Source organism: Hippoglossus stenolepis, chromosome 11 (genome assembly GCF_022539355.2).
Source record: "Hippoglossus stenolepis isolate QCI-W04-F060 chromosome 11, HSTE1.2, whole genome shotgun sequence".
Lineage (NCBI taxonomy): Eukaryota > Metazoa > Chordata > Actinopteri > Pleuronectiformes > Pleuronectidae > Hippoglossus > Hippoglossus stenolepis.
Window position 1 is genome coordinate 24,775,362 of NC_061493.1, and position 15,495 is coordinate 24,790,856.

The 15,495-nt window shown below is 42.0% G+C and overlaps 4 gene segments (V, D, J or C); all 4 read left to right on the forward strand.

The window, feature by feature from the left end:
- Positions 1-303: 303 nt before the first annotated feature.
- On the forward strand, positions 304-6,863 carry LOC124854454. The segment is given in 3 exon segments: positions 304-437; positions 550-667; positions 6,526-6,863. Coding segments are annotated over 3 exon segments (456 nt in total).
- On the forward strand, positions 1,589-2,369 carry LOC124854456. The segment is given in 2 exon segments: positions 1,589-1,756; positions 1,969-2,369. Coding segments are annotated over 2 exon segments (426 nt in total).
- On the forward strand, positions 4,577-5,525 carry LOC124854455. The segment is given in 2 exon segments: positions 4,577-5,032; positions 5,113-5,525. Coding segments are annotated over 2 exon segments (444 nt in total).
- A 6,342-nt stretch (positions 6,864-13,205) lies between the features above and the next one.
- LOC118117488 lies at positions 13,206-13,883 on the forward strand (the record flags this gene model as incomplete). The annotated part of the segment is given in 2 exon segments: positions 13,206-13,486; positions 13,567-13,883. Coding segments are annotated over 2 exon segments (363 nt in total), but the record flags the coding sequence as incomplete, so codon positions are not given.
- Between the last annotated feature and the right edge of the window lie 1,612 nt (positions 13,884-15,495).

Below are 15,495 nucleotides of genomic sequence, written 5' to 3' on the forward strand. Positions count from 1 at the left end.
AAACGTGAACAACAACATGTGTAGGAAATGTAAAACCAACTGGTCCAATGTTTCAGGAATCTCAGAGAATTTGGAGTCATTTGAATATGAACGTTGATGCTGTCATGTGGCTTTTCAGACAATATCTTACAAGACACTTTATTGTTCAGAAATGTGTCACAAGTACAAGAAAGAAACAGAAAGTTGAACCCAATAACAGGTTTGTGTGTTTGAGCTGAAAGCTGCAGAATCAACAGACGTGTGGTTTAGGTGTTGGTAACAAGCAGTGATATGAGAGGACGGACAGAGAGGGAGGAGCAACACTGTCAAAGAGCAGAGCAGAAAAGACCTCCTGCTGTGCTGCATTCAATATCTACACCAGACATCAGATAGTGTCTGTAAGATGTTCCCTCTGCGTCACGCTGGAGTCTGGCCTTTGTTTCTCTTCATCCTGAAAGGTCGGTCAAAGCAGGAATAACAAATGTCTTCAGAGGATCTGTTTCTAGAAACCACTGGAACAGACAGTCAGAGTTTAACATGGTCTTTAACCACATGTTTCTGTTTCTGTAGGTGTGAGCTGTGAAAAACTGCCTCCAGACCAGGCTGCAGAGTTCAGTGTAGAAGGCAGCACTGTTACTCTGTCCTACAACTTCTCCATGACAATAACTGGTTCTGATCATTTCTTCTGGTATCGACAGTATCCAGGACAAGCACCAGAGTTCCTCCTGTACATCTCAGGGTTCAATGTGACAAGAACGTCAGATTCTCTGAAGTCAGAAACAAGGTTCTCCACTCACCTGTCTGGAAATGATGTCAAACTGCAGATCTCCTCTGCTGCAGTGACAGACTCTGCTGTGTACTACTGTGCTCTGCAGCCCACAGTGACAGGAAACTACACAACTCTGTACAAAAACCTGTGGAGCAAAGACAATACTCCTCTTCCTCCACTAGAGGGAGTCACTCACTGTTAAACCTCAGTGGTTTGTGATGACGTTTGTTTCACAATAAAACAAATTCTGACAATCATCAGGTTCTGTAGGATATTTATTAAATGTGTGGTGTACCACAGGGTTCAATGCTGGGTCCTCTCATCTTCAGTTTACATGTTGAGTTTGGATCATTATTTGTCTAAAAAACATCAATTTCATGGTTTTGTTGAACATGTTTATAGTAAAATTACACTGAAGTCCAGTGATTATGACAGAAGGTTTGTCACATGTGGAGTTTTGGTCTCAAAGACCTTCAAACTTTGTGTGAGTCTAGAACTTAGATCCTTTTACTCGTCACTAAATGTCTTTAAACCAGGTGAAATCAAATCTACTCTGTTGGTTCATGTTAAGCATAAAAGTGACGCTGAGCTTTTTTTTCTTTATTAGAAGAATAAAGTTTAACTATGATGAAAAACTGTCGTTGCTACTTTAGGAGTTTAAAACAGGTTCTTGTTGTGTTGGCAAACTGTTTAAAGTGACGGACGCTTTAAATCATCTCAGCTACTTTCTGTAACTTCAGTTATTAAGACCAAACACTAACAGAATAAGGACTGGCCCCGCCCACTGAAGTCCAACTCGACCAATGAGATTGTTGGAGTGTCCAGTGCAGAGATGTTGGAGGAAGTAAAAGCACAATCAGCTTGATGTTGAGGACGACTGTGCAGCAGAGAGGCTGCTGAGTTGTTTCATTCTACTGCAGTGGAAGAACATTGATCATCTGTTTGGCTTCAACTACGAAGACTAAGACATGTTGCTTCACCTCTTTTTGTTTTTATCTCCCTTCATAGGTGAGTTTTACAACTAATCTCTGTCTCACTGAACCTGTGGAATTATCTAAATCTTTCTTCTGCATTTCATGACAGGAGGTTTATTTGTGGAGTTTAACAATTTACTCTGTGGAAAAATCTTCACATTTAGAAGAAAAAGTCAAGAACCTGTTGAGTCTGTTGATGTTTGATTCTCTTCAGACTTACTGACATGAATAATACTCATCTTGCAGCCATGGGTTCCATGTACAGCATAACGCCAGAAAGTCCTGAAGAAGTAGTTTCAGAGGGAAGACACATCAACCTGACCTGTAAATATAACGGATCCATCTACAGCATCCAGTGGTACCGACAACAGCAGAGATCCAGACCAGAGTTCCTGCTCTACATCACAGAGGACGGATCCATTCATCCAACTCTGTCTGATTTCTCTGCTCACATCAACCAAACTGAGAAACGAGTCAAACTGCAGATCTCCTCTGCTGCAGTGACAGACTCTGCTGTGTACTACTGTGCTCTGCAGCCCACAGTGACAGGAAACTACACAACTCTGTACAAAAACCTGTGGAGCAAAGACAATACTCCTCATCATCCACTAGAGGGAGGCACTCACTGTTAAACCTCAGTGGTTTGTGATGACGTTTGTTTCCCAATAAAACAAATTCTGACAATCATCAGGTTCTGTAGGATATTTCTTAAATGTGTGGTGTACCACAGGGTTCAATGCTGGGTCCTCTCTTCTTCAGTTTACATGTTGAGTTTGGATCATTATTTGTCTAAAAAACATCAATTTCATGGTTTTGTTGAACATGTTTATAGTAAAATTACACTGAAGTCCAGTGATTATGACAGAAGGTTTGTCACATGTGGAGTTTTGGTCTCAAAGACCTTCAAACTTTGTGTGAGTCTAGAACTTAGATCCTTTTACTCGTCACTAAATGTCTTTAAACCAGGTGAAATCAAATCTACTCTGTTGGTTCATGTTAAGCATAAAAGTGACACTGAGCTTTTTTTTCTTGATCAGAAGAATAAAGTTTAACTATGATGAAAAACTGTCGTTGCTACTTTAGGAGTTTAAAACAGGTTCTTGTTGTGTTGGCAAACTGTTTAAAGTGACGGACGCTTTAAATCATCTCAGCTACTTTCTGTAACTTCTGTTATAAAGACCAAACACTAACAGAATAAAGACTGGCCCCGCCCACTGAAGTCCAACTCGACCAATGAGATTGTTGGAGTGTCAGTGCAGAGATGTTGGAGGAAGTAAAGCACAATCAGCTTGATGTTGAGGACGACTGTGCAGCAGAGAGGCTGCTGAGTTGTTTCATTCTACTGCAGTGGAAGAACATTGATCATCTGTTTGGCTTCAACTACGAAGACTAAGACATGTTGCTTCACCTCTTTTTGTTTTTATCTCCCTTCATAGGTGAGTTTTACAACTAATCTCTGTCTCACTGAACCTGTGGAATAGATGATATTTGCCTGTTTCAATCCCATAATGATCTTTGTCATGACGTCCTGTGTGATGTAGTTTGGACCTCAGCTCCAGTGGAGCAGTTTCTGTAAAACTGTCTTTTGGTCTCAACCTCATGAACAATGTTGGTCTCCTTCACTCTCTCTTCTGTTTCAGGACTAACAGCTGCAGACAAAATCTATCCTCTAAAAAATGAAGTCAGTAGAAGTGAAGGACAACCTGTCACACTCACATGTGACTATGAGACAACATCAGATGATGTTTATCTTTTCTGGTACAGACATGATTCTGACCTTCAGGCTCCTCAGTTTCTTCTCTACAAAGGAGCGAGGTCAAGGAGTGATCGTCAACATAATCCTGATAAACGATACGAATCCAAAACAACCGAATCATCAACTGAAATGACCATCAGCAACCTAACCCTGGCAGACAGCGCTCTGTACTACTGTGCTCTACACACAGTGATACAAAGTGTAGAAGAGGCTGTACAAAAACCTGAGCACACAGATCTGCCTCGTCTCCAAAGAGGAGGAAGTGGGATTCAAACCACCGCTTCATATCAGATGGATTCTGATCATTCCGGTTTCATCAGAGTCATCGTGGTTACAGCTGCTGATGAAAAACTGTATGAGGATTCACATGAGCAGCAAATCCACGTCAGTGACAAAGCACCTGGACGATGCATCAAATAAAAGACAACATGCAAAATATGAACCAACACTGACTGTGGAGCACTTAGTGATCAGCAGCGCCCCCTGCAGCCGTCTGAGGTGAATAACTCTGTTGGGCTCTGTGTCTGATGAAGAGATTTTCTGTTAAAACAAAGTGAATCAATGTGTTGACTCTGATTGAGTCGTCCCACTGGATATTACCCATGATCCTCTGCTTCCTGACCCTGAAGAGCTGCAGCTGTAACAAATCCACCAAACTCTGTTCAGAACTCTTCATGTTTCAAAGTTTCCTGCTGAATATTGGAGATAAACTCTGGTTTTTAATAACTTCAGAGTCTTTTTAACTGATCTCAGTTCAGCTTCACTCTTCAACTGGAGCTGATTGTGACAGTTGAAGCTGACTCTCAGTCAGTTCTTCTCACAGGAGATGGAACCCACTCACCAGAGCAGAGCTGGACCACCTTGTACGCTCACATATTGTGTCGGCCCCGCAAATCAAGCAAGGCCCCGCCTCCCCTTGTATCACAGCAAATGTCTCAGCGAGTGAAGCGTTGGTTTTAGCCACGAGTTCTGAGCAGCTGTGTGTTAATGTGCAGCCACTTAGCAGCACCTGCATTTAAAGAACATCTGTAACTGGGAAGCTCCAGACAATATCCTGGGTTCCACCTTTATTAGAGTCCTCATTGGAGGATTTGATCTTCCACAGCAACTCCACTTTGTATCTGAGCCACAAATACTAAAGTGGGAGTTTATATTCAAGAGGAAAAACTGTGTCCAAGAACATAAGAAGTCAGATGGAGCTGAAATATTGATTCTGAGATAACGTGTACTCTTTCTGATCAGAGATATAAAAGAGTCAGAGGAGCTTCACAACACTTCTGGAGCAAAGTGAATCTACAGCAGATGTGAAGGAGGAAACTGTGATATTTCAAACACTGACGACATAAGACAAGATGCAGTGGGACAGGAGAGTGAATGAAAAGTGTGCGAGGGGTAAAGTTGTGAGTCGGGGCCGAACAGGGCCGAGACTCCTCCTTCTAATCTGAGTCTAAACACAGAGATCACAGCTTCTTTCCTCTTTCTACTCACAGTGACTCAACACTGCAGATATGACGCCTCTGTTCATCTCAGTGCTGCTGGCTGCTCTGTGTCTTGGTACGAACACAACTCTGTGTCTCTGATATCAACACAACACTGACCTGACTCACACTGATGGTGTTACTGCTGTTTTACAGAAGGCAGAGCACAACAAGACACTGTGCTGCAACCAGAAGGAGACGTGACTGCGACTGAAGGAGAAGCAGCAACACTTGGCTGTCGATACGTCAGCAGCTCAGCAAGTGCAACTCTCCTCTGGTACAAACAGGAAGGAACCAACAGCCCAAAATTCATCCTGAGCCGCCTTCTAGTGGGAGAAGGAAACAAGGCAGACGACTTCAGAGAGAGATTTTCATCCACACTGAATTCCACATCATTTCCTCTGAAGATCCAGAAGCTGCAGCCGTCTGACTCTGCTGTGTACTACTGTGCTCTGCAGCCCACAGTGACAGGAAACTACACAACTCTGTACAAAAACCTGTGGAGCAAAGACAATACTCCTCTTCCTCCACCAGAGGGAGTCACTCACTGTTAAACCTCAGTGGTTTGTGATGACGTTGGTTTCACAATAAAACAAATTCTGACAATCATCAGGTTCTGTAGGATATTTCTTAAATGTGTGGTGTACCACAGGGTTCAATGCTGGGTCCTCTCTTCTTCAGTTTACATGTTGAGTTTGGATCATTATTTTTCTAAAAAACATCAATTTCATGGTTTTGTTGAACATGTTTATAGTAAAATTACACTGAAGTCCAGTGATTATGACAGAAGGTTTGTCACATGTGGAGTTTTGGTCTCAAAGACCTTCAAACTTTGTGTGAGTCTAGAACTTAGATCCTTTTTCTGTCTGTGTAACTGATGAAAGCAGCTGAATTTAAATCTCTCTGTTCTGGCCTCTGATGTTTACCATCTAGTATTTGATCAGACTCTCTTTCCTCACCAGTTGACGTTGGTAGTAGTGATGCAATGATTTCCGCTCATCATTAGGTTTATAAAACATGATCATGTCATGTTTCCAAACCTTAAAGAGGGGATCCATCTTTTTACCACCTCAGTTACCTTTGTTGAAGTTCAGGTTTAACAAGATCCCTCAAATACAAATCCCAGCTGCAGCTTGAACCAACTGTTGCTACCAGTGTGGAGGAAGAGAAAGTCCAGATCTAAGAGGAGACGGAGAGATTCAGGGAGGAGCTGAGCTGCTACTGAACTATAGAAGAGAGAGGAGCTTCCATATTCAGCACAGTTCAATCTACAAAGCACCAACACTACCTGGATTCAACATGCTCTCACTGCATCAGTCTCTATCTTCTCTACTGCTTCTCTCCACTCTAACAGGTTTGTTACATTATACAGCACAAAAAGGTTCAATTCCTAAAACTGCAGAGTGTGAATTGTCTTTGAATCCTTAAATAACAGAGTTACTTTGTTCCTTTAGCAATCAGCCGTGAAGAACTCAGATCGGTCAACAATGAAGAGTTCAGTGCAGAAGGCAGCACTGTTACTCTGTCCTATAACTACACCAAAGTGAACACAGGGGATTATTTCTTCTGGTATCGACAGTATCCAGGACAAGCACCAGAGTTCCTCCTGTACATCTCAGGGTTCAATGTGACAAGAACGTCAGATTCTCTGAAGTCAGAAACAAGGTTCTCCACTCACCTGTCTGGAAATGATGTCAAACTGCAGATCTCCTCTGCTGCAGTGACAGACTCTGCTGTGTACTACTGTGCTCTGCAGCCCACAGTGACAGGAAACTACACAACTCTGTACAAAAACCTGTGGAGCAAAGACAATACTCCTCATCATCCACCAGAGGGAGTCACTCACTGTTAAACCTCAGTGGTTTGTGATGACGTTTGTTTCACAATAAAACAAATTCTGACAATCATCAGGTTCTGTAGGATATTTCTTAAATGTGTGGTGTACCACAGGGTTCAATGCTGGGTCCTCTCTTCTTCAGTTTACATGTTGAGTTTGGATCATTATTTTTCTAAAAAACATCAATTTCATGGTTTTGTTGAACATGTTTATAGTAAAATTACACTGAAGTCCAGTGATTATGACAGAAGGTTTGTCACATGTGGAGTTTTGGTCTCAAAGACCTTCAAACTTTGTGTGAGTCTAGAACTTAGATCCTTTTACTCGTCACTAAATGTCTTTAAACCAGGTGAAATCAAATCTACTCTGTTGGTTCATGTTAAGCATAAAAGTGACACTGAGCTTTTTTTTCTTTATCAGAAGAATAAAGTTTAACTATGATGAAAAACTGTCGTTGCTACTTTAGGAGTTTAAAACAGGTTCTTGTTGTGTTGGCAAACTGTTTAAAGTGACGGACGCTTTAAATCATCTCAGCTACGTTCTGTAACTTCTGTTATAAAGACCAAACACTAACAGAATAAGGACTGGCCCCGCCCACTGAAGTCCAACTCGACCAATGAGATTGTTGGAGTGTCCAGTGCAGAGATGTTGGAGGAAGTAAAAGCACAATCAGCTTGATGTTGAGGACGACTGTGCAGCAGAGAGGCTGCTGAGTTGTTTCATTCTACTGCAGTGGAAGAACATTGATCATCTGTTTGGCTTCAACTACGAAGACTAAGACATGTTGCTTCACCTCTTTTTGTTTTTATCTCCCTTCATAGGTGAGTTTTACAACTAATCTCTGTCTCACTGAACCTGTGGAATTATCTAAATCTTTCTTCTGCATTTCATGACAGGAGGTTTATTTGTGGAGTTTAACAATTTACTTTGTCAAAAAATCTTCACATTTAGAAGAAAAGTCAAGAACCTGTTGAGTCTGTTGATGTTTGATTCTCTTCAGACTTACTGACATGAATAATACTCATCTTGCAGCCATGGGTTCCATGTACAGCATAACGCCAGAAAGTCCTGAAGAAGTAGTTTCAGAGGAAGACACATCAACCTGACCTGTAAATATAACGGATCCATCGACAGCATCCAGTGGTACCGACAACAGCAGAGATCAGACCAGAGTTCCTGCTCTACATCACAGAGGACGGATCCATTCATCCAACTCTGTCTGATTTCTCTGCTCACATCAACCAAACTGAGAAACGAGTCAAACTGCAGATCTCCTCTGCTGCAGTGACAGACTCTGCTGTGTACTACTGTGCTCTGCAGCCCACAGTGACAGGAAACTACACAACTCTGTACAAAAACCTGTGGAGCAAAGACAATACTCCTCATCATCCACTAGAGGGAGTCACTCACTGTTAAACCTCAGTGGTTTGTGATGACGTTTGTTTCACAATAAAACAAATTCTGACAATCATCAGGTTCTGTAGGATATTTCTTAAATGTGTGGTGTACCACAGGGTTCAATGCTGGGTCCTCTCTTCTTCAGTTTACATGTTGAGTTTGGATCATTATTTGTCTAAAAAACATCAATTTCATGGTTTTGTTGAACATGTTTATCGTAAAATTACACTGAAGTCCAGTGATTATGACAGAAGGTTTGTCACATGTGGAGTTTTGGTCTCAAAGACCTTCAAACTTTGTGTGAGTCTAGAACTTAGATCCTTTTTCTGTCTGTGTAACTGATGAAAGCAGCTGAATTTAAATCTCTCTGTTCTGGCCTCTGATGTTTACCATCTAGTATTTGATCAGACTCTCTTTCCTCACCAGTTGACGTTGGTAGTAGTGATGCAATGATTTCCGCTCATCATTAGGTTTATAAAACATGATCATGTCATGTTTCCAAACCTTAAAGAGGGGATCCATCTTTTTACCACCTCAGTTACCTTTGTTGAAGTTCAGGTTTAACAAGATCCCTCAAATACAAATCCCAGCTGCAGCTTGAACCAACTGTTGCTACCAGTGTGGAGGAAGAGAAAGTCCAGATCTAAGAGGAGACGGAGAGATTCAGGGAGGAGCTGAGCTGCTACTGAACTATAGAAGAGAGAGGCTTCCATATTCAGCACAGTTCAATCTACAAAGCACCAACACTACCTGGATTCAACATGCTCTCACTGCATCAGTCTCTATCTTCTCTACTGCTTCTCTCCACTCTAACAGGTTTGTTACATTATACAGCACAAAAAGGTTCAATTCCTAAAACTGCAGAGTGTGAATTGTCTTTGAATCCTTAAATAACAGAGTTACTTTGTTCCTTTAGCAATCAGCCGTGAAGAACTCAGATCGGTCAACAATGAAGAGTTCAGTGCAGAAGGCAGCACTGTTACTCTGTCCTATAACTACACCACAGTGAACCAAGGGGATTATTTCTTCTGGTATCGACAGTATCCAGGACAAGCACCAGAGTTCCTCCTGTACATCTCAGGGTTCAATGTGACAAGTACGTCAGATTCTCTGAAGTCAGAAACAAGGTTCTCCACTCACCTGTCTGGAAATGATGTCAAACTGCAGATCTCCTCTGCTGCAGTGACAGACTCTGCTGTGTACTACTGTGCTGTGAAGCCCACAGTGACAGGAAACTACACAACTCTGTACAAAAACCTGTGGAGCAAAGACAATACTCCTCTTCCTCCACCAGAGGGAGTCACTCACTGTTAAACCTCAGTGGTTTGTGATGACGTTTGTTTCACAATAAAACAAATTCTGACAATCATCAGGTTCTGTAGGATATTTCTTAAATGTGTGGTGTACCACAGGGTTCAATGCTGGGTCCTCTCATCTTCAGTTTACATGTTGAGTTTGGATCATTATTTTTCTAAAAAACATCAATTTCATGGTTTTGTTGAACATGTTTATAGTAAAATTACACTGAAGTCCAGTGATTATGACAGAAGGTTTGTCACATGTGGAGTTTTGGTCTCAAAGACCTTCAAACTTTGTGTGAGTCTAGAACTTAGATCCTTTTTCTGTCTGTGTAACTGATGAAAGCAGCTGAATTGAAATCTCTCTGTTCTGGCCTCTGATGTTTACCATCTAGTATTTGATCAGACTCTCTTTCCTCACCAGTTGACGTTGGTAGTAGTGATGCAATGATTTCCGCTCATCATTAGGTTTATAAAACATGATCATGTCATGTTTCCAAACCTTAAAGAGGGGATCCATCTTTTTACCACCTCAGTTACCTTTGTTGAAGTTCAGGTTTAACAAGATCCCTCAAATACAAATCCCAGCTGCAGCTTGAACCAACTGTTGCTACCAGTGTGGAGGAAGAGAAAGTCCAGATCTAAGAGGAGACGGAGAGATTCAGGGAGGAGCTGAGCTGCTACTGAACTATAGAAGAGAGAGGAGCTTCCATATTCAGCACAGTTCAATCTACAAAGCACCAACACTACCTGGATTCAACATGCTCTCACTGCATCAGTCTCTATCTTCTCTACTGCTTCTCTCCACTCTAACAGGTTTGTTACATTATACAGCACAAAAAGGTTCAATTCCTAAAACTGCAGAGTGTGAATTGTCTTTGAATCCTTAAATAACAGAGTTACTTTGTTCCTTTAGCAATCAGCCGTGAAGAACTCAGATCGGTCAACAATGAAGAGTTCAGTGCAGAAGGCAGCACTGTTACTCTGTCCTATAACTACACCACAGTGAACCCAACGGATTATTTCTTCTGGTATCGACAGTATCCAGGACAAGCACCAGAGTTCCTCCTGTACATCTCAGGGTTCAATGTGACAAGTACGTCAGATTCTCTGAAGTCAGAAACAAGGTTCTCCACTCACCTGTCTGGAAATGATGTCAAACTGCAGATCTCCTCTGCTGCAGTGACAGACTCTGCTGTGTACTACTGTGCTGTGAAGCCCACAGTGACAGGAAACTACACAACTCTGTACAAAAACCTGTGGAGCAAAGACAATACTCCTCTTCCTCCACCAGAGGGAGTCACTCACTGTTAAACCTCAGTGGTTTGTGATGACGTTTGTTTCACAATAAAACAAATTCTGACAATCATCAGGTTCTGTAGGATATTTCTTAAATGTGTGGTGTACCACAGGGTTCAATGCTGGGTCCTCTCATCTTCAGTTTACATGTTGAGTTTGGATCATTATTTTTCTAAAAAACATAAATTTCATGGTTTTGTTGAACATGTTTATAGTAAAATTACACTGAAGTCCAGTGATTATGACAGAAGGTTTGTCACATGTGGAGTTTTGGTCTCAAAGACCTTCAAACTTTGTGTGAGTCTAGAACTTAGATCCTTTTACTCGTCACTAAATGTCTTTAAACCAGGTGAAATCAAATCTACTCTGTTGGTTCATGTTAAGCATAAAAGTGACACTGAGCTTTTTTTTCTTTATCAGAAGAATAAAGTTTAACTATGATGAAAAACTGTCGTTGCTACTTTAGGAGTTTAAAACAGGTTCTTGTTGTGTTGGCAAACTGTTTAAAGTGACGGACGCTTTAAATCATCTCAGCTACTTTCTGTAACTTCTGTTATAAAGACCAAACACTAACAGAATAAAGACTGGCCCCGCCCACTGAAGTCCAACTCGACCAATGAGATTGTTGGAGTGTCCAGTGCAGAGATGTTGGAGGAAGTAAAAGCACAATCAGCTTGATGTTGAGGACGACTGTGCAGCAGAGAGGCTGCTGAGTTGTTTCATTCTACTGCAGTGGAAGAACATTGATCATCTGTTTGGCTTCAACTACGAAGACTAAGACATGTTGCTTCACCTCTTTTTGTTTTTATCTCCCTTCATAGGTGAGTTTTACAACTAATCTCTGTCTCACTGAACCTGTGGAATAGATGATATTTGCCTGTTTCAATCCCATAATGATCTTTGTCATGACGTCCTGTGTGATGTAGTTTGGACCTCAGCTCCAGTGGAGCAGTTTCTGTAAAACTGTCTTTTGGTCTCAACCTCATGAACAATGTTGGTCTCCTTCACTCTCTCTTCTGTTTCAGGACTAACAGCTGCAGACAAAATCTATCCTCTAAAAAATGAAGTCAGTAGAAGTGAAGGACAACCTGTCACACTCACATGTGACTATGAGACAACATCAGATGATGTTTATCTTTTCTGGTACAGACATGATTCTGACCTTCAGGCTCCTCAGTTTCTTCTCTACAAAGGAGCGAGGTCAAGGAGTGATCGTCAACATAATCCTGATAAACGATACGAATCCAAAACAACCGAATCATCAACTGAAATGACCATCAGCAACCTAACCCTGGCAGACAGCGCTCTGTACTACTGTGCTCTACACACAGTGATACAAAGTGTAGAAGAGGCTGTACAAAAACCTGAGCACACAGATCTGCCTCGTCTCCAAAGAGGAGGGAAGTGGGATTCAAACCACCGCTTCATATCAGATGGATTCTGATCATTCCGGTTTCATCAGAGTCATCGTGGTTACAGCTGCTGATGAAAAACTGTATGAGGATTCACATGAGCAGCAAATCCACGTCAGTGACAAAGCACCTGGACGATGCATCAAATAAAAGACAACATGCAAAATATGAACCAACACTGACTGTGGAGCACTTAGTGATCAGCAGCGCCCCCTGCAGCCGTCTGAGGTGAATAACTCTGTTGGGCTCTGTGTCTGATGAAGAGATTTTCTGTTAAAACAAAGTGAATCAATGTGTTGACTCTGACTGAGTCGTCCCACTGGATATTACCCATGATCCTCTGCTTCCTGACCCTGAAGAGCTGCAGCTGTAACAAATCCACCAAACTCTGTTCAGAACTCTTCATGTTTCAAAGTTTCCTGCTGAATATTGGAGATAAACTCTGGTTTTTAATAACTTCAGAGTCTTTTTCACTGATCTCAGTTCAGCTTCACTCTTCAACTGGAGCTGATTGTGACAGTTGAAGCTGACTCTCAGTCAGTTCTTCTCACAGGAGATGGAACCCACTCACCAGAGCAGAGCTGGACCACCTTGTACGCTCACACATTGTGTCGGGCCCCGCAAATCAAGCAAGGCCCCGCCTCCCCCTTGTATCACAGCAAATGTCTCAGCGAGTGAAGCGTTGGTTTTAGCCACGAGTTCTGAGCAGCTGTGTGTTAATGTGCAGCCACTTAGCAGCACCTGCATTTAAAGAACATCTGTAACTGGGGAAGCTCCAGACAATATCCTGGGTTCCACCTTTATTAGAGTCCTCATTGGAGGATTTGATCTTCCACAGCAACTCCACTTTGTATCTGAGCCACAAATACTAAAGTGGGAGTTTATATTCAAGAGGAAAAACTGTGTCCAAGAACATAAGAAGTCAGATGGAGCTGAAATATTGATTCTGAGATAACGTGTACTCTTTCTGATCAGAGATATAAAGAGTCAGAGGAGCTTCACAACACTTCTGGAGCAAAGTGAATCTACAGCAGATGTGAAGGAGGAAACTGTGATATTTCAAACACTGACGACATAAGACAAGATGCAGTGGGACAGGAGAGTGAATGAAAAGTGTGCGAGGGGTAAAGTTGTGAGTCGGGGCCGAACAGGGCCGAGACTCCTCCTTCTAATCTGAGTCTAAACACAGAGATCACAGCTTCTTTCCTCTTTCTACTCACAGTGACTCAACACTGCAGATATGACGCCTCTGTTCATCTCAGTGCTGCTGGCTGCTCTGTGTCTTGGTACGAACACAACTCTGTGTCTCTGATATCAACACAACACTGACCTGACTCACACTGATGGTGTTACTGCTGTTTTACAGAAGGCAGAGCACAACAAGACACTGTGCTGCAACCAGAAGGAGACGTGACTGCGACTGAAGGAGAAGCAGCAACACTTGGCTGTCGATACGTCAGCAGCTCAGCAAGTGCAACTCTCCTCTGGTACAAACAGGAAGGAACCAACAGCCCAAAATTCATCCTGAGCCACTTTCAACTGGGAGAAGGAAACAAGGCAGAGGACTTCAGAGAGAGATTTTCATCCACACTGAATTCCACATCATTTCCTCTGAAGATCCAGAAGCTGCAGCTGTCAGACTCTGCTGTGTACTACTGTGCTCTGCAGCCCACAGTGACAGGAAACTACACAACTCTGTACAAAAACCTGTGGAGCAAAGACAATACTCCTCTTCCTCCACTAGAGGGAGGCACTCACTGTTAAACCTCAGTGGTTTGTGATGACGTTGGTTTCACAATAAAACAAATTCTGACAATCATCAGGTTCTGTAGGATATTTCTTAAATGTGTGGTGTACCACAGGGTTCAATGCTGGGTCCTCTCTTCTTCAGTTTACATGTTGAGTTTGGATCATTATTTGTCTAAAAAACATCAATTTCATGGTTTTGTTGAACATGTTTATAGTAAAATTACACTGAAGTCCAGTGATTATGACAGAAGGTTTGTCACATGTGGAGTTTTGGTCTCAAAGACCTTCAAACTTTGTGTGAGTCTAGAACTTAGATCCTTTTACTCGTCACTAAATGTCTTTAAACCAGGTGAAATCAAATCTACTCTGTTGGTTCATGTTAAGCATAAAAGTGACACTGAGCTTTTTTTTCTTGATCAGAAGAATAAAGTTTAACTATGATGAAAAACTGTCGTTGCTACTTTAGGAGTTTAAAACAGGTTCTTGTTGTGTTGGCAAACTGTTTAAAGTGACGGACGCTTTAAATCATCTCAGCTACTTTCTGTAACTTCTGTTATAAAGACCAAACACTAACAGAATAAGGACTGGCCCCGCCCACTGAAGTCCAACTCGACCAATGAGATTGTTGGAGTGTCCAGTGCAGAGATGTTGGAGGAAGTAAAAGCACAATCAGCTTGATGTTGAGGACGACTGTGCAGCAGAGAGGCTGCTGAGTTGTTTCATTCTACTGCAGTGGAAGAACATTGATCATCTGTTTGGCTTCAACTACGAAGACTAAGACATGTTGCTTCACCTCTTTTTGTTTTTATCTCCCTTCATAGGTGAGTTTTACAACTAATCTCTGTCTCACTGAACCTGTGGAATAGATGATATTTGCCTGTTTCAATCCCATAATGATCATTGTCATGACGTCCTGTGTGATGTAGTTTGGACCTCAGCTCCAGTGGAGCAGTTTCTGTAAAACTGTCTTTTGGTCTCAACCTCATGAACAATGTTGGTCTCCTTCACTCTCTCTTCTGTTTCAGGACTAACAGCTGCAGACAAAATCTATCTCAGTGCTGCTGGCTGCTCTGTGTCTTGGTACGAACACAACTCTGTGTCTCTGATATCAACACAACACTGACCTGACTCACACTGATGGTGTTACTGCTGTTTCACTCTAGTTGAGGGTTTTGAACAGAAGATGTTGCACCAAGTCGATTGGGTCACAGCGTTTTGACTGATTAGCTCATTTTCTAACACAAATCTGTTGTTCCTAGATACGGGGTGCAACAGGGCTCCTTCCTAGGACAACAGTCCGAGTCTAATATTCTTCTTTACACTAAACATCATCATCTTCTGAAGCACGAATCTCTGAAGTCTGACTGACATCTCTCAGTGGATGTCTGCACACCACCTGAAAACTAACCTTGACAAGACTGAACTACGTTTCCTTCCAGGGAAAGACTCCTCCCACAATGACCTGACTATTACCTTTGACATCTCCGTGTTAGGGTTAGGAAACTAATGGAAATTAATATCTCATCAATACATGTTACTGACTTGA